The following is a 24624-nucleotide window of genomic DNA, read 5'->3' as shown; positions in this document are numbered from 1 at the left end:
CCAAGTCAATTTATCCCCATTCTGTATTTGTGCATTTGGTTTTCCTTCCCTAAGAGTAACACCTTACATTTGTCTTTGTTGAATTTCATTTTGTTATCTATAGCCCACCTCTCCAATTTATCAAGATCCCTTTAAATATTAGTTCTATCCTCCAAAGTCTTTGCAACCCCCCTAGCCTTGTGCCATCTGCAAATTCGACTACTATGTTCTATAGTCCTACAGCCAGGTCATTAATAAAAGATATTAAATAACACCAGAACCAGAACAAATCCCTGTGGGACTCCACTTGAGACCTCCTTTCCATCTGATATCATTCCATTAATAGCTACTTGGTGGTGGTTGTTTAACCAGTTATGTATCCACAGATCTGCCAAGCCCGCATTTCTCCAGCTTACTTATCGGAATGTCATGTGGGACTGTGTCAAAAGCCTTGCAAAAGTCCTGATATACTTGTCCACCGCTTTCCCCCATCCATCAAACCAGTTATCCTGCCAAAGAAGGAAATCAAGCTGGTTTGGCATGATTTGTTCTTAGTATATCCATGCTGGCTGCTAGTGATTACCCCTTCATCCTCTAGGTATTCACAAAATGAATATTTTATACATTGCTTTAGAAGCTTCCCAGGTATAGAGATCAGGCTGACTAGTCTATAGTTCCCCAGCTTCTCCTTTTTTCCCCTTTTTAAAGATGGGCACTACATTAGCTCTTCTCCAGTCTTTTAAGACCTCTCCTGTCATCCATTAGTTTGCAAATATTATTGCTAGTGGCTCCGAGATTTCTTCAGCTAATTCCTTCAGCACCCTGGGATGAATAACATCAGGCCCTGCTGACTTGAATTAATTCAAATTAGTCAGAAGGTCTCTGATGTGTTCTTTACTTATCCTGATAGCATTCCTTCCCCTTTATTGTCTATGGTAACTTTACTAGTGGTCCGATCTCATGTTATTTTTTGAGAGAAGATTGAAGCGAAATAGACACTGAGCAGCTCTGCCTTCCTATCATCATCTTCTGTTACCAGCTCACCTTCTTCATTGAGCACCAGGCCCACACCATCCCTGGTCTTTCTTTTTTGTCTGACATACTTGTAGAACTCCTTCTTGTTGATTCTAACATTTCTTGCCAACTGTAACTCATTCTTTGCCTTGGCTTTCCTGATTTTTGTCCCTACATACTCGCACTATTCCATGTATACTTCTTAGTTACATGCCTCTCCTTCCATTTCTGGTATGTATCCCTTTTGATTTCTAGATAGCAAAAAAGCTCCCTGTGCAGCCACATTGGCCTCCTGTGACTCTTCTTATCTTTCCTCTGCATAGGAATAGCTTGATGCTGAGCCTCTAATATTACATCTTTTAGGAGCTGCCAGCACCCTTCAACTCTTTTTCTTCCTAATTGGTCTTTCCATGGAACCTTGCCTACTATTTCTCCCCTTTGGCTGAAATCTTCATTGCTGAGGTCCAGTGTCCTTGTTTTGCTGTTTTCATATCCTCCTTTCCTTAGGATCTTCAATTTAATCAGCTCATGATCACGTCCTCCCAAGTTTCCAACCGCCTTCACATTGGCAACTAATTCACCCTAATTGCTTCCTCAACTTTCTGAATTAGAAAGTTGTCCCCTACACATGCTATGAACTTGCAGGACATATTATATTTTGCTGTAATAGTCTTCCAACAGATATCAGGGTAATTAAAATACCCCATTAACACTAGCTCATGTGGGTTAGCTAACCTTGTTACCTGCTTGTAGACTACCTCAGCCACGTCCTCTTCTTGATTTGGTGATCTATAATAGACCCCCACCATAACATCGCTACTATTCTTTTCCCTTTTTAGCCTCACCCAGAGACTCTCAGTAGATCTACCGCTCACCTCCTCTTGGACCTTGGAACAAGTGTATACATTCCTGACATACAGCACGGCACCTCCTCCCTCTTTCCCCATACCTATCCTTCCAGAACAAGCTATATCCCTCAATGCTATTACTCCAATCATGAGATTAGTCCCACCAAGTCTCTGTAATGCCAATTAAGCCATAATTTTCTTCATATATCATGGCATCCAGGTCATCCTTCTTGTTCCTCAAACTCCTTGCATTGGTATACAGGCACTGAAGATATTTTGTATACTGCCCTGTTGCTTTTCTTCTTGAAAGAATTTTAAAGTATCTGTTTCTCATCCATTTTATTCAATAACCACATCCCTTCCATAACAAGTACATATACTAGATATATGCCACAAGAAGGAATCAGCAATTTGGCCGGCCTGCATTCTTCCTGTCCTCTACATACCAGATATTTACTGATTCTTTCCTTAATTTATCTGCTCCCCAGCTGGACAGGTATATCCCATCTCCCCTAAATAACTCGGGTGCACAATAAGATATGTTCAGATGAGTAATTACCAGTCCCCTCTAGTCACATATGAATTCAGCCAGCCCCCTTATTCATGTATCCTCATAGCTTTATCAACTGCAGAGGCTTTTGCAGCTCCCGACCATACTCTCTGTTCCAACTTTTCAAACCAAATCATCACCCTGGGGACAAAATATTGGATCTTCCAGAATTCCCTCTCAACTCTGCTCAAGTCGACCCCCTTACACACTCCTAAATCATTTCTCCTGAGGTAAAAAGTAATCACATCGAATGCCTGATCCTGAGCTGCCAAAGAATGTATAAGGGGCATCAGTTGGTCCCAGAGCATGTCCCTCCTTCACTCTTTCCTTTGCTCACTTTGCACCCTCCATCCATGCCGACTCAGAACTGCCTGGCTATTGAGGCCCAACAGTGAACCAAATGCATACTATTATGCCCACACATCCAGTCACTAACTCCTGTGCCCATTCACATGAGCCTGAAGGAAGGAAGGAACAAACATGACGAATTTAGCACATAAACTACTGAATTATTTGCCTTAGCGGGTCTCCTACCTTGTATGCATTTGTATGCTACCTTTGATAGGTTTGATTTGTTGGGATCCCTAGGTTTGATTTGTTGGGCTCCCATTCTGTGTTGTGGATGTAACAAATAGAATCCTGAACAAATTCACATGGGAACCTCAACAATATGCATTCTTTTACTTTGCAATGAACTGAACTTTTCTTTTCCAAAGTAACTCTGTGAGGAAACAGTGGCAACTACAATAAGCAAGTCTGTGCTGCTTCAACTAAGCAAATCCCAGCCTCCCCCACACTGCATATTATGACTCTCCTTGTCATCTCTTAATTGGTTTGCTGATACTCTGCAAGTCAGGTCCCTCCTGCCCATTGCAGATCCATGAATTCCAAAACCCTACCTAAATCCCTCCTTGCTGAATCTCTCATTAACTCTGATAAAGACCATCCCTCCAACCAATCCCAGCTTCCCCACACTCTTGTGGCATTATGACCCACCTTGCCCTCTCAATTAGTTTTTTGACACTAATAATCAGGGAGTCAGATTCCCAAATTCTAAAGCCCTATCTAATCCTTCCTTGCCAAACACCTTATTAACCATGATAGAGAAGTGGAGTAAATTACACCACATCCCCAATATACATATGAATGTTCCAAATGCTAATTGCTTTACATTAAGATAAAATTATCAATAAAAGAACCAGGCTTCCATTGGTCTCACTGCACCTGAATGGGCTTCTCACTGGTTCCCTGCACCAATTCTCAAATTCCTCCCACTCATACTCTGAGTGGACCCCTGCCTGAATTGCCTCCCTCACCCCTGACTTCATTCTTATAGGCAGTCAAGACCACTAGAATGGGAGAGAGCTCCCATAGGATTATGCACCCATCCCTTCCCAGATCCAATGAACACCACTAAACTTTCAGGTCTGACTCTGGCACCCCATCCTCCCTTCAAGGACTGTTCAACACAATAAAAACTCCACCTCTTAATCTTCCCTCAAAAAAATTGGAGTCTGGCTATTACTGAGGAGGCCGCCAAGTGTAAAACACCCATCCCAAGGGCACTACCTGAAGATGGCCAAGCCTGTAGTTCACGCAAAGTAATCTTGGATGCTCAGTTCTCCTAGCCAACTCCCAAAAGCCTGCCAGTTTATTAACAGGGAAAAGAGATACCTGCCCATCTCTAACTTGTCTGCAGATAAGCAAATCCAGTGAGAAATGAAGTCACCTTGCTTGTATCTTCTTTTGAATCCACCCTTTCTGCAAACAAATGTGTACTCCAGTGGCCCACCTCTTGCAAAGCTGGTTTTAAGTAAGTTGTTACCCCTGGGCTTCAATTACTCTGTGTCAGGTGGGGAAGGGATTCATGACCCCTTCATCCATTGCTATGGCATGCCTTCCTGAAGGCTTGTCCCTACCCCTGGACTGTGTGTATATAATATGAGGAAACGATTTCCCCTCTTCTGGGCTAACGCTATGTTCCTTCCCCAGGGACAGCTTCCTCTCTCTGCCCTACCTCAGTGTGTGCTTGACAGTCAGGGTCCTTTGACTGAGGTGTTCCCTAAAATCCAGGGTCACCCACTGTACATCTATTACAGGTTTCAGCTCCCCAGATGCTGAACATATATGTTGGATGTCCTGGCTCAGTTCATCAATTTTGACTGGGATCCTAGCTGCAGCAACACTGGGCTGTGTGCCAATTTCCCTAATTTCCACTGGAAACTAGTGTGGCTGTGTAGCAGAGGTTTTTGCGTGGCTGGGGGAGATGAGTGGATTCCTTAGGGGACTGTGGGTTGAGGATATAGCTAAGCTCCCCCTCCTATTCCATGTGCAGGAGCATGTACAGTGAGAGAAGAAAGCTTGGAGAAGCAACAGCTTGATCCACAGGAGGAAAGGCAAGTAGCTCCCTGCAGGGCCAGGGGGGCTGACCAGGCGCTCCATACCACAGAGTAATGGGGGGCATTGAGTGGGAGTTGGTTGAGCATCCCATACTACAGAGTAGTGAGTGGCAGGTTTGGGGGAGCTATTTGGGCTCTCACCCCACAGAGCGTGCACATGCAATTGGGGCAGGGAGTCCAGTGTAGCACTTTGTAGGGAAACACATAGGTGAGTGGGGCAGGATAGCTGGCTATGCTCTTCTCATCACACAGTTCAGTGGCCCCTTTTGGGGGAAAGGAGAGGCAGGGTTGCTACACTTCTAGATAATCTTGGACATTCTGACTCTCAACTTCACAGAACTTAATTTAAAAATTCCTATTAGTAACATGTTTTTAATAACACCTGTCTTTAAAAAAAAATCTTTAAACTTTTTTATTAAAGTCTAAACAAACATTTAGCTTATAGGAGTTTTCTGTATATCTAAGTAATTTGTTACATTAATCGAAGATTATAATGTTTTATATTTGATTGATTATAAACAACTGATTGAAGTACATTCACAAGATTGTGCTAATAATGAACACAATGTCTTGAGTTATAATGTCTTAAGTAAGAACCACTGAAAATTTCCTATTTGTTGAATAGATATGAATGTAACCACCCCATCCTGACAATGTTCTGTATTTATTACACCACTGTCATAAACATTCTAACTAGCTAGTCCTGGCTAGTGACTGGCTGCACTCGGACATAAAATCAGTTGAGAGGTCTGTATTACAGAAAATTGTTGCAGAATGAGCAGATTTAGGCCCTGATCCTGCAAGCTTATATCCACAAGAGGGCCCTGATCTTACACAAAGCTGCACTGAGGTTTGCTTGCGTAATTGAGGCCTTAGTATTGACTGTTCAGTCTCTTTTATAACATTCTGAGGAAGGTTTATTCCCAAATGTCAATGTATGTGTTTCTTTCATCTAAATGTATTCTAAGTATTGAAAAAGCATTCATTCTTGTATTTACTCGCTCTGATCCAAAGCCCATTAAAGTCAATTAAGACTCTCATTGACTTCAATGTTTTAAGGCTGAGGACCACAATTGCTATACTCCATATATAGCCTCATCCAAAAGCCATTGAGTTCCATAGCAAGACTCATTAATTTCAATGAGAGTAGGCTGAAACCTATATTTTCAATCTACAGTACTAGAAGCAATAGTGGAACTTTCTAACTTCACTAACTATAATCAAGTAGCAGAAGAAACAGTTACTAACCTTTTCTGTAACTGTTGTTCTAGATGTGTCGCATGTGTCCATTCCACTGTAGGTGTGTGCATAGCCAATGCACAGTTGGAGATATTTTCCCCCATCACCAATACCCAGCAAGGCAGCACAAGCTTCCTCACACTACTCCACGCAGATATAAAGGGAGGAGCAGCCTCTGATCCCTCAGTTCCTTCTTACCAGCTAGACTTCAAAAGAGAGGTGGGTCATGGAATGAACACATGCAATACAATTCAAAGAACAACAGTTAAAGAAAAGGTTAGCAACTGTTTCTTCAAGTGATTGCCCGTGTCTCTTTCACTGTAGGTGACTCACAAGCAATTTGAACTGGAGGTGCTCTCAGAGTCTATTTAAATAGGCATTGAAGAACCACACATCTAAATTTGGTATCGTCTCTGGATTGTTGGCAGATGGCATAGTGAGAGACAAACATATGGACCAAAGACCAAGTTGATGCCTAACAAACAGCCAAGACGTACACATGAGGGCCCAAGATGGGCACAAAGGCTGCTGAAGGTGACTGAGACTTGGCTGAATAAGCCAATACTCTACTAAGGGACATAATGCTAGCCCGCTGGTAGCATAAATGAATACAAGCAAAAATCCAAGAAGAGATTCTTTGGAGAATCCTGGAAGGCCTTTAATTCGGTCGGTAGTAGCAATGAACAGCTGTGATGAAGACCTAAACAGCATCATCCAAACCAAGTAAAAAGTCAAAGCTCTTACAATGTCTAGAGTGTGTAGCTTTTCCTCATCTTTATACATATGAGGCTTTGGAAAGAAAGTCAGTAAATAAATTGCTTGATGCATGTGAAAATTAAAAGCCATCTTAGTAAGCAATGTCAGGTGCTGGTGAAGGTAAGCTTTGTCCTTAGAGAAAACCATGTTTGGGAGGTTTTGATATCAGAGCTGCAGCTCCCCCTTTCCCCTGAGGTAACAGCTATCAAGAAGGCCAATTTCAGTGAAAAGTGTAGTAGTGAACAGGATGCCAACACCTTAAAGGAGAGACTCAACAGATTTACTTGTATTAGTTTCAAGTCACATGAGGACACTGGGTCCTCTCTACCTGTGGGTATAAATTGTCCAGCCCCTTTAAAAATCTGGTAGACATTGAGTTGGAAAAAATAGAGACGTTATCCATGGGAAGCAGAGTTAGCATTAAGGTGAAATCTAATTAAACTAACTGCCAACACTTGCTAATTTAGGTATAAAATAAATAGTACAATACATGATGGATAGTAGCCCGAACCAGGAATCATACTGGATCAGATCAATGGTCCCTCTAGCCCAGTATCCCGTCTTCCAACAGTGGTCAATGCCAGCTGCTTCAGGGGGAAGGAACAGAACAAGTAATCATCAGGAGATCCATCCCATCGCCCATTCCTAGATTCTGGTTAAACAAAGGCTAGGGAAACTTTACAACATGGTTTTGAAACACCTTTCTGGTGGGACCAGAGGGAGAATCTTTTCCATTTTGCCAGGTAAGTACTCCTAATCAAAGGCTTTTTACTATTTAGAAGCACTTCCTGCACCCTTGAACAAACCCTTTCCTAAGGCATCAGATATGAAACATCCTGGCTGTCAGGTGGAGGGCCTACAGGCTGGGGTGGGGAAGGCCTCCTTTGTCCTGGGAGATCACAATTGCATCAATGGGGGAGAGAGTGAAAATATGACCAATAGGGCAAGCAACACTGAGAATCAGGGCTGTCAGGGATGCATTGCAGCTATAAGTATGAATCGAGCATGGTTTTGTTTGATTTTGAGCAAGACTCTGAGCAGGAGCAGAATTGAGGGAAAGACATCCAGTAGGCTGTTCGGCCATGTTAGCAGGAAGGTATCCATGAACAAACCCACACTGCAACTAACTTGTGAACAAAACTGATGTCATTTTCTGTTGGTTCTTCTTGCAAATAGGCCCACGTGGGAAATCCCCCACAGCTGGAAGATGGATCTGGCCATATCTGGAGGAAGTAACCAGCTGTGGTAATCAGTGAATGACCTGCTCAACTGATCTGCCAGTGTATTCTGCACACCTGGAAGGTAAGGGGCTCTCAGGTAAATGGTGTTAGCTATGCAGAAATCCCAAAGGAGAATCACTATTTGACACAATCAAGTGGGCCAACCCCCTCATTGTCTGTTCTCACAAAACACAGATTCTGTGTTATCTGTTAACACCAGCAGGTTATTTCCCTCAACATATGGAAGGTCAAGCGAGCTAGATGGAACGCCTGCAGTTCCCTGCCATTTATATATGTTTTTTCATCTTGAGTAGACCAAAGACCCTGAGCCTTAGGGACCGCAGATGGGCTCCCCAACCTAGGGCTGATGCATCTGCATCTAAGGTAAGTGCTGGTTGCAAAGGAGCAAAGGGAACCCCATGAAAACTTTCAAGGGGTCTATCCACCAGTCCAGGGAAGACAAGACTTGCACTGGCACTTGAACCACCATGTCTAGATGATCATGGCTTGGGGAATACACCAATGTTAACCACCCCTGTAGTTCTCAGGTTCACTCTGGCATGTTGCACTACATAAGTACATGTCACCACATGCCCCAGAAGATTGAGAAGTTCTGCACTATGATCACAGGACATGCCTTTACATCTATAGTGATGGCCCACAACATTTGGAATCTCAACTGTGACAAGCAGGCCTTGGCCTTCATAGAGTCCAGGGCCATTCCAATGAATTCTATCTTCTGTACAGATGTAAGAATCAACTTGTCCGTGTTGAAGATGGACTGAATAATGGCCAAACTGGACAGTACTTGAGACCTGAAATGGCCCCTGCCCACCCAGCTGTCCAGGTAAGGGAACACATGGATATCTGACTTGCAGGAATGCTGCCGCCACTGCCATTTATTTCATGAATATGTGAGGAGCTGCTGAGAAGCCAGAGATAAGGAAGTAGCAGATAAGGAAGTAGCAGGAATAAAACCCCTTTTCCATGACAGCTGAGAGAACTTCCTCTATGACCCCCACACAAAAGGTCAAATTGCACCTTTCTCAGTAGAATGGCCTCCTGAGAATGGTCCCTGAAGAGGCATGCGAAGGTGGGTGGGAAGGAAGAACAGAGAAAAATTGAAGGGTGGGGAAAAGATGGGCAGAAAATGATAGCATTTTGAGGACTGGTAATCTGTCCTCAACCAGTGTGTCAACACACTTGTTTGGAAGAACCAGCTTATCTAGAAGTAGCAGCTGCCAAAGACGAGGGAGGAGGCAGATGCCTCTTGTAATTTCTGCTCTTCTTTCTAGATAGGTCATGGGCACGAGGCATAAAAGTTGGACACCGGTGAGGTTGTAAAGGGTGATACTGTTTGCTTTTTGTTGCTGGCGTACTGATACACAGAGATTTAAGCCCTTGAATCTTTGAGGCCATGCAGCATATTAACTGTTTTGTCTGAAAAAAAGAGTGAAGGACCCGCAAATACGAGATCTTCCATGGTCTGTTGAACCTCTAAAAGGAGACCAGAGGACTGGACTCATGAACACCTTTGTATAGTGATGGACAATGCCATGACACAAGCAGCAAAGTCAATCATATCTAGTCTGGCCTGGAGAGCCATCCTGGCCACGAATTTGCCCTCATCAACTATTGCAGCAAATTCCTGTTATATCTCATCTGGTAACCTGTCCTTGAACTTTAAAACAGAGTCAGAACATTAGTGCCAATACATCGGACACTGGCACCAAGTGCAAGAAATCCTGAATGGCTAGGAAACCACTACCAAGCAGCTCTCGAACCACTGCATAAACTTCCAGTGTAGACAGTTAATCCTTTATAATGGGACCTATATGTACATACAGAATTAGAATACTCCAAAGAAAATAAAAGCCACCTCCCCAGCTCCATTATTGTGTTGGATATTCCTAGGAATACTCCAGAAACTAAGTTCAGGACCCTTGCAAAAGCCTGTAATTTAAAGATATATCATGGTAATGTGCATGAGAACATAATGAAAATATAATTGTCAGCACATACCTTTATTTTTCATTATATCTATCCTATGGATGTGTCTCAAAACAACTGTATGTCTATGTCCTTGCCTTAATTATACCAACCCTCAGAATATCTTTAGTTATATGTTTTTTTCTGTTTACCAAGTTTCCAGGAAAGTGGAACTGAAACAACCACACTTGATTATTAATTACAAAGTTAATCAAAATTATCTTACCATGAATGTAAATAGAGTGTGCAGTCCAGTATATTTAGACAATACAGGGTAGTACATTGTGGTGGGAAGGTTTATTGGTGTGAGGTTGGGATGATCACATTATGTGGCAATAGTAAACCCATTAATATATGCCAAACTAAGCCACTGGATAGAACACTGGTACACATCTTCCTACTCACCCCCACAGGTGAATGCTCTGCTGATACAGCTGCCGTCACTGAGGTAAGGTACAACATGTAACCCTCTAATATTTAAAATGAGAAGAAATATCTTTGCACTCCTTTTGCCTCCCAAATTACTTTCTAAATTTCTGAGGACACACATGTTGATGAAATAGTGTGGATTTTGTTTCCAAGGGGGAATAAGTGCAGCAAACACATTCTGTTCTGACCATAAAGAAGTCTATTTTATCTTTTTATAACAGCCCATATCCCAGCATTAGAAAGATTTAGTTACTTGAATGTAATAACATGGGTGTTCAACACTGAGAACATTAAAATATTTTAAGTAAATATACTGTACTGAATCCATATCCTATTAGTGCATTTTAAACTAATGTATATTATGCATTTGGTAGTGGATAAATGTCAATGACACTTTTTTTGCCCAGTTGTAGGTTCAGACATTGACTACTGGACTTAATTTTTTAACAATAAATGCTATCAGGATCCTGCTCCAGGCAAACATGAACTCCACTGGTTTTTGCAAAGTTCTTGGACGTATTTCATACTTCAGAGCTTTGGAGGTGGCTTTTTTGTCTTGGGGATTATTTTCCTCATGACGCACGTGTAGTTCCCATCTAACTTAAGGAAGCTATGATCACACATTGTGTTCTTTGAAACACTGTTGAAGAATAAAAATTAGAACAATTTTTAAACTTTTCATCCTCCTTGATTCCCCTTTCTCTCTGTTTCAGAACGTACAAGTAGACAGCTATAATCAAAACGGTTGCAGATATAAAACAAGAGTATATATAATCTGAACAATACCTTGAACACTAACCTAACATCAAAACCACAAATCATTTTAAAAAAACTGTTTTTTCTCTAACTGATGAGCATATTACTGAAACAGCAGGCTTTTTGTAGACAAAGTATATTTGTTTTCTATGGCACTTCCATCTCAGGGCTTCACAAACATTAAATGAATATTGCCTTACAGCCTCATGTTAGGCTGGGAAGTATTATTACAGAATATTTTGTACAGAGGAACTGAGGCACACAGAGAGTAAGTGATTTGCCAATGTCATACAGGTAGTCTGTAGAAGAACTAAGAACAGAACACAGACTTCTTGAAACGCCAGTCAGTACCTTAACCACAAGATCATCCTTTCTTTACCAAGTTTTCTATTATAAGACCGGTTTTCTTTCGGCTGAAATTTCTCAAAGTTGCTATCTTTCGAGGGAAAAGTATTTTGGGGGAATTTCACAATAATCAGGCAAGATATTTTGAATAAATGAGTTTAAAACTAAATGTTTTAAATCTTTCAAAAATCTTGACTTTTTTTTAACTTTGTATTTTCAAAACTTCTTAAACTAGAAACGGTGAATTAGTTTTACTTGTTCATTCTCACTGAGCACTGGGTCTTTTTAATATTTTGGATGATTTTAAAGATTTATTTCTTGTTTGTAGAACCTATGAAAAATTTTAATTTGGCCACCTCTGTCATCTCCAATGGATTTTACAAATTTTGTTGGTAGTTGGTCAAAACTTTGGGGCGTATCTTTTGTAGCTTAGCTTAGTCGAGAAATGTACAGGTTTTTATGGAGTTATCATAGTTCAGATTACAGTATTGGGCGGTGGGGATGGATTTTAAGAACTCTAAGTTCTAAAGCATAAGAAGGAAGGTGGATTCTGGGACAGGAGACACTACAGATGTACTCTGATGCAGGTAATACAGAAGAGCATGCAGAGTTATAAAACCTTAAATAAATCTTTTCTGTAGAATGTATATGGACACTCCATCATCTCCAAGGTTGCGAAACATGTGAGTGTATGTGTTTTAAACTTTAATTCTGCAAAAGGGTACAGCCTTGTCAGAGTTTGGAAACGGTGCTGGTGTGTCTCTGATTTGAGCCTAACAGCTCAAGATATTGGAGTTTACAGACTATGCTCATGTAGTACTTTGTTTGAATACCATGTTTTGTGTTTCACTGAACAATAGTTAGTTTTTATACTGCATTTCTAATTATAGCCAAGTACATTATCTGTTATATGTTTTTCTGACAATCTAGAGCAAGTTTGTACGTATTAGCATTGTAAATGTTTTCTAAAATGATAAATCCATCAGTTGGGAACATGAATATCAACCCCACTCCTGCTGACAGCCCCTTTTAACCCTCGCCATTGATAGGGAATGTCATGTGAATCCCTGTGGTCAGGAAGCAAATTTCTGCCATCTTTGAATTGATCTCATTAGGAAGCCATATCTCCTCCTTCTCACACCATTCACTGAAGAGATAAAGATGGGCCACAGAAGACCACAGGCAGCATAGTTTATTGGTGGGCAGTCACCATACCAGCATCATCCGTATCCACTTCTGGAGAAAGAAAATAGAAAGGAGCTGAATTAACCCTAGAAACTACCAAGCTCACTGGCCATCTGCTGTCAAGCCTTGTGCCATCTACAAGGTCACAGCAAGATTGCTCCCTACTGAGATGCAGATCTTCATTTAATAAAAAATAGCAAAGCAGCCTGGCATACAGCGATGTAATTCCATTGTGAGGTTCTGGCAATATCAGAAAGTAGGATAACGGAGTATGTTTGTTTAATTTCTTTTACTGAACCGTTGCAGATTTGTTATTTTCTTATAAGGTTAAAATGTTTATTCTGAAGACATTATGGACATTTTCAAACAAGAGTGTAATGGGTACTCCCACCAACATGAATGTGTACCTTTTGCACATGCAACCCCCCATACTTGCCCAAGTTCTCATTAGCATGTACAAATACCTGGTTTTCTCATGCAAATGTGGGATTCTTGCACGAGTGCATCCTTTGTTGCACCTTTGCCTGAAAATATGGTCCTATTTGTTTACATCTTATATTAACAAAAAATCCTGTGTTGATGTCACGTGTTCCAATGTGGCTATACGTGATGTTTGCTGTTCTACGGATTTCATAATTATATATTTTATTAACTCAATTGTAAAAGGCTGTTTTAAATGCACTGAGTATTAAAACTTATATTTAATAGTGCAAGATTAATTGCATAGATCTTCAAGTGATTGCACATGTCCATTCCACTGTACATGTGTGTGCCCCTAGGGCTGGGAGCAAAAATGATGAGGAACATTAACAATGTTCACAAAACTAAATAGAAAAAAGCCAAAGCACTGGATTTTTTTCCTGAGAAACTTGGTTGTTCTTGACATTGAGAAATATAGCCCTCTGTTTAGAGTTTTAAGTGTAGAAGTGGGTCATATCTCCAAGAAACTAAATGAGCATTTGATAGAGGACGCAAACAGAATCAACATAATCTTCTGACATGAAGAACAGAGCCATTTCTTCTGCTTGGTATGGGATACTCTGAAGAGTCTTATCAATCTGATAAGCCAGTGAGATGTGGCCTTCTGAATACAACAAAAGGGAACATGCATTGATGATGCAAGTTACGACGCAGTTCAACTCATTCCAATCATAAACATAAATGACTGCACATATTTTTAAACTAAATAAAACCTGAAATATTTTACTTCTAAATATATACTTTTCATTCAAAGAACCCTGAAGCCATTACTGCATTATTTCAATCTATTTTAAAACTGATATCTAAAAATAAACACACACACTCCAAATGCTAGCTATTGCAGCGCTATATTTCACAATGATAACACAAACAACACCACTGTATTATAAAAGATGATCCCAAACCTCCAAGAGGTCTATTTTACCCTGATGTGCTACATATAACATTATGTTATATTAATGTTGAGTGTAATTAGACATGTACACTGAAGGGAAAAGGACCTCAAAATATTTAAGATTTTCACGGTGTTTGCGGCTGCAAAATGTCATAGAAATTATTCAGATTAAGGAGGACAGCAAGTCACCTGAATTGCTGGATAAAGTTGTCAAAATTTACATTATGCATCTGTATATTATAAATATAAAACAAGACTATATTTTATCTCAGTATTTTGGTGACATGCAAATAACTACAGAATTGCAGTATGAGTAAACAGTAACACCAGAAACCCCCAATTAAAAATAAATAAATAAATAAATAAATACAACCTTAGGCTGCAAAGATAATATATCACATGTATAATATTGTCAGATCTCTCGTTTTATACATCACAAGTATAATATTGTCAGATATCTTGAGTTTTATATATTAATAAACCATAACAGGTGCATTAATAAAGAATAAGCCAAACAAAACAATGTCTGTCATGGTATTACCATACCTTCAAGATAAGCAAAAAAGAGACTTCCTTCTAAACAACAACTAAATGCTCAGGGTCTAACATATTGCTGCAAGCTATAATGGTTATAACTGTTAATCCAATACACCTTTTATACAAACCCATAAACACATGAGTGGAAAAATAGCACAGATGTTCATCTCTAATGCAATTTCCATTCAATTTCCTAAGTGCGGTCCCTGTGTGCAAACTAGCTTAACGTTATGTTTAGCTTGCAAATTCTTTTAATAAATAATGAGTGCAATAAAACTGGTAGATCAATGGCAAGCTGAGAAATCATAAAAAAAAAAAGCTTTTTGTGTTCAGGTTGTTGCCGATTTCAAACTTTAATTCAGAAACTGATCAATATTACTTTTTCTTTTTAACCCATCATATAAATAGCTGATAGACTAAATGTAGCTTAAATGCTGTTACCAGATAGCTGCCAGAAACTTGATAAGATCATCAGACACAATTGCAACTGAACATTTTAGACCTTATCATACATACTATATTATACACCATTAAACAGCAGACTTGTTAAAAAAATCATTGTATGAAAGTAAAATTGGTGCTACTCGTTTGTTTTGGTTCTTTGTACTTTGGGAGGGGGCAGTATTTATAGCTGAATAAAGGAGGCTCTGACAATACACTAACAAGCAAAACAGGCTTAACTGGTCAAAATAATGTACAGCCATAGGAAATGTAATCTCCCTAAGCTTGCTTGTGACAGTAAACTTTATATATATGAACACATATACGCATACAAAAAAAAGGCAACATAGCTATGCCACAAAAGAAGAGAGGAATGCATGTGAATATAGTTTCATTAGGATTGGTATCTTGGAACATTTCAGGGTAGACTACAAAGTGCACTACTTAATAGGTATCAATGTTTCTAATTCACAGGTTGTAGAATGAGAGAAAAAACGCCTATTACCAAGTCACTTTGGATAACCATGCTTTACCAATAGGGAATCAAGATCAAAAGTGCACTGCCCCAAGGGACAGTTCCAATATCAAGCAGGATAAATCTAAATCACTGAGAATCATTACATACTAGTGTGTTTGCTGTACTTGGTAATTCACGTTTAATCATAACACATAAAAAACTTGCCTTAATTTACACTGAAAAACTGTCATAGTACAACAATATCTCTAACACACTTTTCAATACAGTGTAAGGAATCTCAAATTGTAGATGTTTACACCATATGAATTGCCATTTGTACTTTTTATTGTTTGTAATTTTTTATTCTTGTTGCCATTATAGTTTAATATTATTAGAGTACTTCAGATAAAGATCTATTAAAAACTATGCTTTTTGTATCATCTCCGTTTACATAAGAAGTTTTAAGATGAAGAATAATCACATGAAGAACTCTTCCAAAAAAAGGAAGAAAGAATCCTGACAGGCATCCTATTTGTTAGACAAGTATTTTAGATTTAAAGATGTGTACATTTTTGCTCATAACTTCAAAAAAATGAAAATTATATTAATGCAAGAATATGGAAAGCAAAGAATAAAGGTCCTGAGTTCTGTGGGAGAAAGATCAGGCCCAAAATTATTTATGGTATATTAAAGAAGAAATACATTACAAACCAATTCTTTCCTTGATACTTAACAGACTTAACAGTTTGCAAAGAAAATCAAATGAAGGTTTTAGCAATTAGGACCAATTCTGAAGACAAAGACTCGTATATTAAAAAGATCTATAAATAAGTTCTTACTCAGCCCTTGCTCTGGCAAACTTTGATCTCACTGAGAGGTTCACCTGAGCAAAATCCAAGTAAGGACTTTAGGTCTCAACATCTTTCAATGTGGGTGCTGACAAACTCTTCTGACACAATCAGAATTCCAATTTGTAAAATTATATTTAGCCAGGATCTAACAGCTACAGAATTCCCTAGCAAAATTCTTCATATAATTGTCATAAAATAATTTGAAGTAAACAATGATCTTCATCTCTAAAAGTTTGCCCTTTTAAAAGCGCATACATACCCAAGAGCAGCACTATACAGAATATAATTTAATGACTGTAGAGCTGGTCACTTCTGGAAGCTTTGTAAATTTAATGTTATATTACATATTGATATATTGGTAAATAAAATAAAAGGTACATGTAACAATGTTAACGCTTCAGGTTATTTGCATATACTGCATATTTCTATTACATAGCATTTCCTTTATCAAATGGGAACTGCTATAGCAAAAATACTAAGAAGACCAACATAAATCTACATCTATAACCGCTGATTTTTCCTACTTATCCTCAAAAGATTTAATGAAAGGAAAGTTTTTTAATATATATATATTTAAATGTGCATGATTAGTCTTTTATAAACATAAAATATTAATATAAGAAATGGAAAAGGATAAAAAGTTGATTGGGAGATTAGATGGATACATCTCACAGGGTTCGCAACAAATCACAAGATATTAAAGAAAAAACAAGGAAGGCCATTAAAAGATAATATAACAATACTAATAAAAATCGTGTTTAATGTAGTTGGGAGACAAATTACAGTGTAATAACAAGGACCTTTTATGATTTATATAAGCTTTTTTTAGAATTTAAAATATTTGGAGAAAGTCAGAATATTCCAACTTATTTTATGGTCTGTGATGCATGGGTTCTACCCCAAAATAGTGGATACCAGACTATGTGGATCAGAAATAAACTGTGATCTACAAGTTTTCTAATATTTTCTGCATTAAATGGGGAAAATAAAAATGGAAGAACAAGACAAGTTGCTTCCTCTTCTGCATCAAACAAACGTTAAAGCTAGATGCATTAAATCCAAAATAAATTTATTAATAAGGATTAAAAAACTAACTCCATCCTGTAATCAATTTGAACACAATTATATTCTATTTATAGCGACATTTTCAATGTGTCCCAGTCTTATATTACCTATTTTGGTCATTCTTGTTACAATGAAATATTAATGTTGAGAAAATGGTTACACTATTAAAAAGCTACACTACATTTAGATTTTAATATTGATTTCCTCCATTTTAGAATAATTAATCATTCAATACGAAATTATACATGTTTATCTTTGTATTACAGTGTGATCAGGAGGTTAAGATTTTCCCAGATTAATCCTTTGACTAAGTTTACATTTTTGCCCTGTTCCTAAAAGACAATTTAGTTATTCTAACAGAATTGAAAAAAGGGGATACCGCCACTTTAAAAGCTTCAATCTCTTTGACATTGCTGGCAGTGTATGGGAACATTAATGCATCTGTCATGATAACAAGCTAAGAATAACATCTAGACATCAAACCGAGCAGAGAATCCATCTGAAGTGATTCATTCAGATCTGTCTCATTGATTTATTAAACACAGGGCAACATCTGCAGCCTCACAGAGCCGCCTGGCAAAATTAATGCAAGATCAATTCAAATGGAAAAAAGTGCAAAAGAGATAAATCAAAACACAATTTGCATGCAGTTCCACAATCAGGCTTATTGGGTGCAAATGCTCTATTTCTTTCCCAAAGCAAATGAGTTTAAATGTTGTTTTATCTTTTTAGAATTGTGTGATTTGAAGTGACAGTGAAGAGTTCTGCAGGTTGAGATGGTGAAAAGGGAAAAAGGAGAAGAAATGCTTGCAAAGACCTTTTGAATATGCAACAAGAATATCATTAATACTTAATTGTTTTGCTTTTTGTCTTTGCTCCAGAAACACAGTATTTTCAATTTGTAGAAGTTACACAAGGAAATTTAAATAAATGTAGACGGGAAAACTACTAAATTTCCATTTTTTGAAAAAAGCCCATTACACTACAAATGGAAAGCTCTACTGCTCACAGAAAAGTAGAGAATTTCGATTGTGGTTTCTTAAGCTTAGATTTGCCTATGATAAGTGTTTTTAAAATATACAAGGATTTTGAGACAAATAAGATAACTTCAAAATGTCTAAAGATGTTCATCTTAATTATTTTTCCGAAAGGTGTCAGTATTTTCCTTTAAAATGGAAAAAATATTTTTCTGCATCCTGACAAAATCCACTACATTAGCAAAAACCCTCAATAAAATGTTTTAAGTAAATTTCTCCACCAAAAAAGAAAAAAAGTGGAAAATCGTTTATTTTTATTTTAATATACCATCACGTAGTAAACTGACAAGTTTGGGCAAGTATGAATTAATGCTAAATATTTACTTAGGCAAAGGCAAAGTAATTTATGGAAGCATAAATGTATATTTAAAATCAATATACACATGGAAGCTCTGTGCAGTGGCACATGACTGGATTGCTTTAATTATAATCTTGACATCATTCTTCTAATAAAAGACAGAGCATTGTTGACTATGGGGCTGCTTTTAATAGACAACATTACTAGACCATCATTATGCCATGAAATAAAATGTCTGCATTTATTGCCTAAATTTTTTTCTAAAGCCTTTTATTGTTTGTGAACAAGCCAAAGTAATATGAAATATTAGCTTAACAAAATAGTTTTAATTAATCACGGAAAATAAGCCATGTGTTGCTCTGCATCTCCCTTTACCTGAAAACACTTTTTCATGTGAAATATTTTACAATATGTTCACCAGATAATCTAGAGCATACTACCACAACAGACTACTGCATCTATCTAATACAAATGCCCAGAAGAATCCTATCAAAAATGTTTTATAGGTTGGTTATGAATAATACATATGTAATTGTGATATTAAGGGTCTACTTTACATGGTTGTACAAACGTACTTACTGTAGTTGTATATTAAGTTGTAACACAACCACATTATACATCTTCTGCTTTTAAATCTTAGAATAAACTTTATAATGACACAATTAGAATTAATCATTTTTTTTCTGATTTGAGTAATCTTCCAAAACAGCACAAATTATTTCTTAATTAGGCTCTGCAAATAGCCTCACTTAAATTCTTGAAGATGCTACTAGAATGAATTGACTTACAAAAATCTTAAAGTTTTATTTCACGGTTCCTAAAAACAAATTACATGTTAATGGCTGATGACAACCAAGACTAAGAATGTTGTTTATGGGAATGTGTGTACAAAATTATATTTGTACCACACAAAAAACCTCAAATAGGTTGGTTGAGGTTTCTCCCCCAACCATACATAAAATGGAAACATACTAAAACTTTCACTTGTAGATGCATTTCTCTATAATTCTTCAGAACTCTGTAGACAAGTTCAATTAAGAAAACGTGTCAGAGTAAAAGTGAGAAAAAGATAAAAATGTCCATTCTTTGATTAATCTACATTGCTGCATTTTTCATTCTAATGAAAAAGCGCAAAATGCAAAATTGGAAACAAGTGCTAGCACTAAAAAAAATTTTTCTAAATCACACTAATATAAAAAGAAAAGAAATTTCAGCTATGAGATCTATAATTGCTTTTTCCAGCAATTCTCAAGTCTGAATACATTTGAACATGATTTTAAATATAATCTATATAGTAATCTGCTATAAAATTGTTTTGGAACAAAAACAATGTACAGCATTTTGGAATTGCAGGATATAATGCTTAAGTAATGTGGTGGAACAATACATTTTCAAAGATTGTATTCTAACTTTTCACTGATATCACAATCTTTCCTAACTTTACTTCCCAGGTATAGGAATGTAATTATTTCACATTGTATGACAAAATGAATTTAAAAATGCATTATGTAATTTGTAAAATATGTGCAATAGTGTCCAGGATATGTCACATATAGTAAGACTCAGGAGAATTCCATTACTTATGACAACTTATCTATTTCTATTAGATATATTTGGACATGAAGTATCCTGGGCTCTTCAATAAATAATTTGATCAGCAAATTAAGTGTCAGGTTAAGCATTTCAAATTATCGTGATATGATACAATTAATATTGCTAAGTCGCTATAGTTCACTTTAAGATAATTCATTTGAAAAAAGTTGGTTTTACATGCACTGGTAATAGCTATTATGCACTACATATGCTGGTCTGTATGCAAAATATATTGATACCCGTGGATTTATTTCCACATATTGGTACTTTCAAAAGAAGAATACCACATATAAATGGCAAGATAGTCAGCAGTGACATTAAATGTGAAACTTATCTTTAAAAATATCTTGGTTGCAATTATCCTGAAACAGATTAAGATAAATTTAATTTCCATAATTAGGTAAAAGGGGCTTATACGCAGGAAACATGCACTTTCCCCTATATATCCTTTAAAACTGCTTTTGCCCTTGGATGGGTATGTGCTTTATTTCAGTCCTGTTGGTCTCTTACTCCAATGCCCTATCATATTTTGCATTTTTCTGACTGCATCTCTTGGTTCTTCTGGCTGCATCTTTCAAACCCTCCTACAGCATCTCTCAGCTCCTATGTTCACATTTAGAGTGCCTCTGCTCTTGCCTCTCAATCTCTCTCTGCATATCTTATCCCCTCTCCCAGCCCCAGCCATGAGAGTTTGGTGAAGAACAAATTGAAAAAAACCCCATTTATTTTAATACTTTGTGCATCTCATGCCGTTTTTTGTGAAAGTGCACAAAACTTCAAGTCGTGTATAACAGGGGCTGTATCATCCACCCACCTGTGTGCAATTACATATTTCCACTAATCAACTTTTTCATGCTGTTTGAATTGCCCAAAAAAGGTGGTTTGAAGGTCAACTTACCAGTCAAATTTCAGAAATATGTTATGTTAATATTAGTTTGAGCACCAAGATTTTGTGATTATGTTGCAAAAGGTCAAAGATAGTTTAAGTGCTAGGTATACTAAGGGTTCCTTATGGAATTTTGTTCCCATCTTTTTCAAATGCAGTAGTCACAAACCTTGCTTATATCAAAACTTTAATCTGGCAGGAGTTCTGATGTCACAGAAGAGTATGACTTGTTGAAATAAATGGGCAGCAGAAGAAACTGAAAGTGAGCAAGAAAAAGAATATGGTTCATGTAGACACACGTAGGAATGGAATTAAAGCAGCTCTGAAACGACACCTTTATAAGTGATAACAAGACATAATTTGAGGAGGAAAAAAATTGCCATACAAGAATCAAAAGCCTAAACCTGCTCCTATTTAACCCATGGCAATGGGAGCAGGATCAGACCCCAATAAATGAAACAGGACTTTTAATTTCATCGTGTGCATGCATTTACTTAAAAACATGAAACCATCCTACAGCAGAGTCTAAGAGGTAAGAACTAACCACCTGACTTCTAATGTAGAAAGTTAACTTTTCCCTGCCATAAGTCATGGGCAGCCCTAAACAAAGTACTTGTAAAGAGCATATGCAAAAATAAAGTTTCTTGCTAAGACAGAAAGAGGTGTCTGAGTTTTTTCCTCAGAAATTGCTGATTTAACTACAGGATGTCATCTAGAGTTCCCTCTCTTATAATTTACCCCTTTTTACTACATATTTTTACTAATCCCTGAGAATTTTTTGTTTATGAGATTATTATCATTTCTAAAGCAAGAACTATGAGGTCACAAACAAAGATTATGACCCCCATGTATGAAGAACCCAGCAGGGATCTTCCATGAATACAATCAGCTTTGGGCTTAGTCGTTTAAGCCCAACAGGACAAGGTCTATAACAGTAAAACCTCTTTGATTAAATAATGTACCATTATTCTAGAGTTATACTAAGCAACAGTTTGTCTGTAAACTACTCATACTCCACAGGCACACATAGCACATCTTCTTTGGCTATCATTATTTCATTTACAAGACTTATGACTACTGTATCACAAGTTATGTTCACAACCCAGGCAATTAGAAATCATAAGTTTCAGTAAAAGAAAAAAAACATACAGCTACGAACTTTTTTTCCTGTAATAAAAATGTTAACAGAGCTTCAGTCTTACTTAAAGCAGAAAGTACTGAGTTTCTTTTATAGGTAGTCATTTGAAAGATGATCTAGATACTTTGTGAGAAATTGAATAATCATTTAATATAATTTGCCAAGTTGCTGTTTAGTGCTGTTACCTAGCACACAGTTTTAAAAAAATCTCAGCAAGAAAGTTCACCAGTTTAAGAATTTTCTGTAATCACCTGCACTAAATCACTTCTCTTTCTCTAGAACAGATTTGATACAATTTTTTGCGTGCTTTACACCATCTAATTCTGCTACTGTCTCTTCTGGCACCATGTATCATAAAGTGCATCGCATGCGCCTACTGCTTCTGCAGTTAGAGACAATGATTTAAAGTGACCATACGGTCCAGTAAACTTGTCTAACTGTTTGCCAAAGTGAAGGGAGCATCCTCTGAACATTGCCCCATTCATAGCCTGACTATTCGTGCCAAAGTGGGTTTTCCGTTTTTTAAAGCGTTGCTTTTTCTGCACCCGGGCATCTCAACCCTCCCAAAGAATCCCTCTCAGGTTAAATGGCTGTTTGCAGTTATCAACAGACCTTCCTGGATAGCCCTGCAGCGGAGACCCACAGGCTGGGCAGTGCTTCTAGGCGCTCATCTTCCCTAAAGCGGAACCTGCAGGACAGCAGGCACCTGGCAAGGCGCAAGGAGGAGCGCTCAGAGCCCTGGAGGGCACGCAGCGGGCTTGGGAGAGCTCCGCAGCTGCTCTTTGCTCTGTTTTGCAGAGAAGAGCCTCTGGCACGGTTGGCCTGGCACGCGCAAACCGGGTGCACGCTCACCACCCACCCAAGGCTTGGGACTCCCGCGGAAACAAAGTTTCCTGGAGCTGGCAGGACTCTACCCAGGCAGGGCTCCGGCCGTCACAGCACAGGGTGCCCAGGCTCCCACCCTCACAGGCGCACGCTGAGAGGAGGTTGAACATCCCCCCCACCCCACACACCTTGCCCTAGGCCAACGGGGCAGCCAGCGGCCCCAGGGGGAAAGGCGCGGAGCCGGGGCGAGAGGCGTGACAGCGAAGTTTGCTGCTCACCTGGCGTTGGTGCAGTCGTTGTACAAAGTTTCGAAGTCTTTCCTGGTGATGAGCTTGCAGCGGTTCACGCCGGGCTGGATGGCGCCCAGCCCCCGCAGGATGCGGACCTGCTCCACTGTACACACCACGGGCGATATATCCAGCCGCTTCAGCTTGGTGTAGACCGTGTGCAGCCCCCCCACCAGGTGCTTGAGGAAGAGATCAAAGACCTGCGGCAGGCAGATCAGCTCCTGCCCCTCCACCAGGAAAGACGCCACCTTCACCCCGTGCAGGTCAACCATCTTACACTCGTTGCTGCCCCCGCCGCCGCCGCCTCCTCCTCCCGTGCCCGCTCCGCCGCCGCCGGACGCCAGGAAACTGTTGACCAGGCTGTTGGTGAGCCTGGGGGACTCGGAGGGGCTGGAGGAATAGAGGGGCTCTGCCCGGAACAAGCCCCCGGGGCCCCCCACGCTGCTGCCGCCGCCGCCGCTGCCGCCGCTGGAAGTTGCCGAGAGGACGGGAGGCGCGGAGACAGCCATGGTCACTCTCTGCGGCGCCTCAGCCCCGCGCGCCCTGCCGCGCTCACTCTCCCCAACTGCTCGCAATGCGCGACCCAAAACAGAGTCGGGCTCCCACTCGCTCGCTGGCGCGCGCAGCAGCCGCTAGCTCAGAGCCCTCCCCACCTCCCCCCGGGGGGTGGGGAGGGGTGGAAGAGTGACAGCCCCCTCCAGCCAATGCGCCTGGCCCTCGGCGAGCGTGGCCCCGGCTAGTGGCTGCTGCTGCTTGCGGAGGGGAGCCAGGGCTGCTGCGGCGGGAGAAGGGGGAGGAGGCGGTGGCTGCTCGTGTCGCTGCCGCTGCCGCTGCCGGGGAGGGGGAGTGGCGTGGAGCCCTGCCTCCACCTCATGCCCGCCCCCGCCACTCCCGCTGACCGAACTAAGTGACCATCTGCCGACCAGCCTCCTGCCTTCAGCCGCCCGCCCTGGGGTTGCCGCAGCCTTTCCACTTCGCTCCGCCCGGAGTGCGTGGGGTAGGGTCGGGTTGCCACCTGGCCAGGTTTGCCCAGGACCGTCCCTTCTTTGCAACAGCTGTCCTGAGTGCTCGGTCCATGCTAGCAGCTGCCCAGTGCTGGGGGCTCGGGACCATCCTGGCTGCCCG

At 39.6% G+C, this 24624-nt stretch overlaps 1 protein-coding gene across 1 annotated transcript in view; it reads right to left on the bottom strand.

Moving 5' to 3' along the window:
• Positions 1 to 24203, bottom strand: part of DACH2 (dachshund family transcription factor 2) — a 479250-nt gene extending 455047 nt beyond the window's left edge. The window contains exon 1 of the mRNA XM_067548387.1: positions 23491 to 24203. Within this exon, the coding sequence (XP_067404488.1) occupies positions 23491 to 24008 (518 nt within the window). The 5' untranslated portion in view covers positions 24009 to 24203. The remainder of the gene's footprint in view (positions 1 to 23490) is intronic.
• Positions 24204 to 24624: the final 421 nt, after the last annotated feature.

The sequence above is a fragment of the Emydura macquarii genome, unplaced genomic scaffold (genome assembly GCF_026122565.2).
Source record: "Emydura macquarii macquarii isolate MOO-44397 ecotype Brisbane River unplaced genomic scaffold, CSIRO-AGI_Emac_v2 contig_1253, whole genome shotgun sequence".
NCBI classification, from domain to species: domain Eukaryota; kingdom Metazoa; phylum Chordata; order Testudines; family Chelidae; genus Emydura; species Emydura macquarii.
This window is presented reverse-complemented; position numbering and strand designations above follow the sequence as displayed.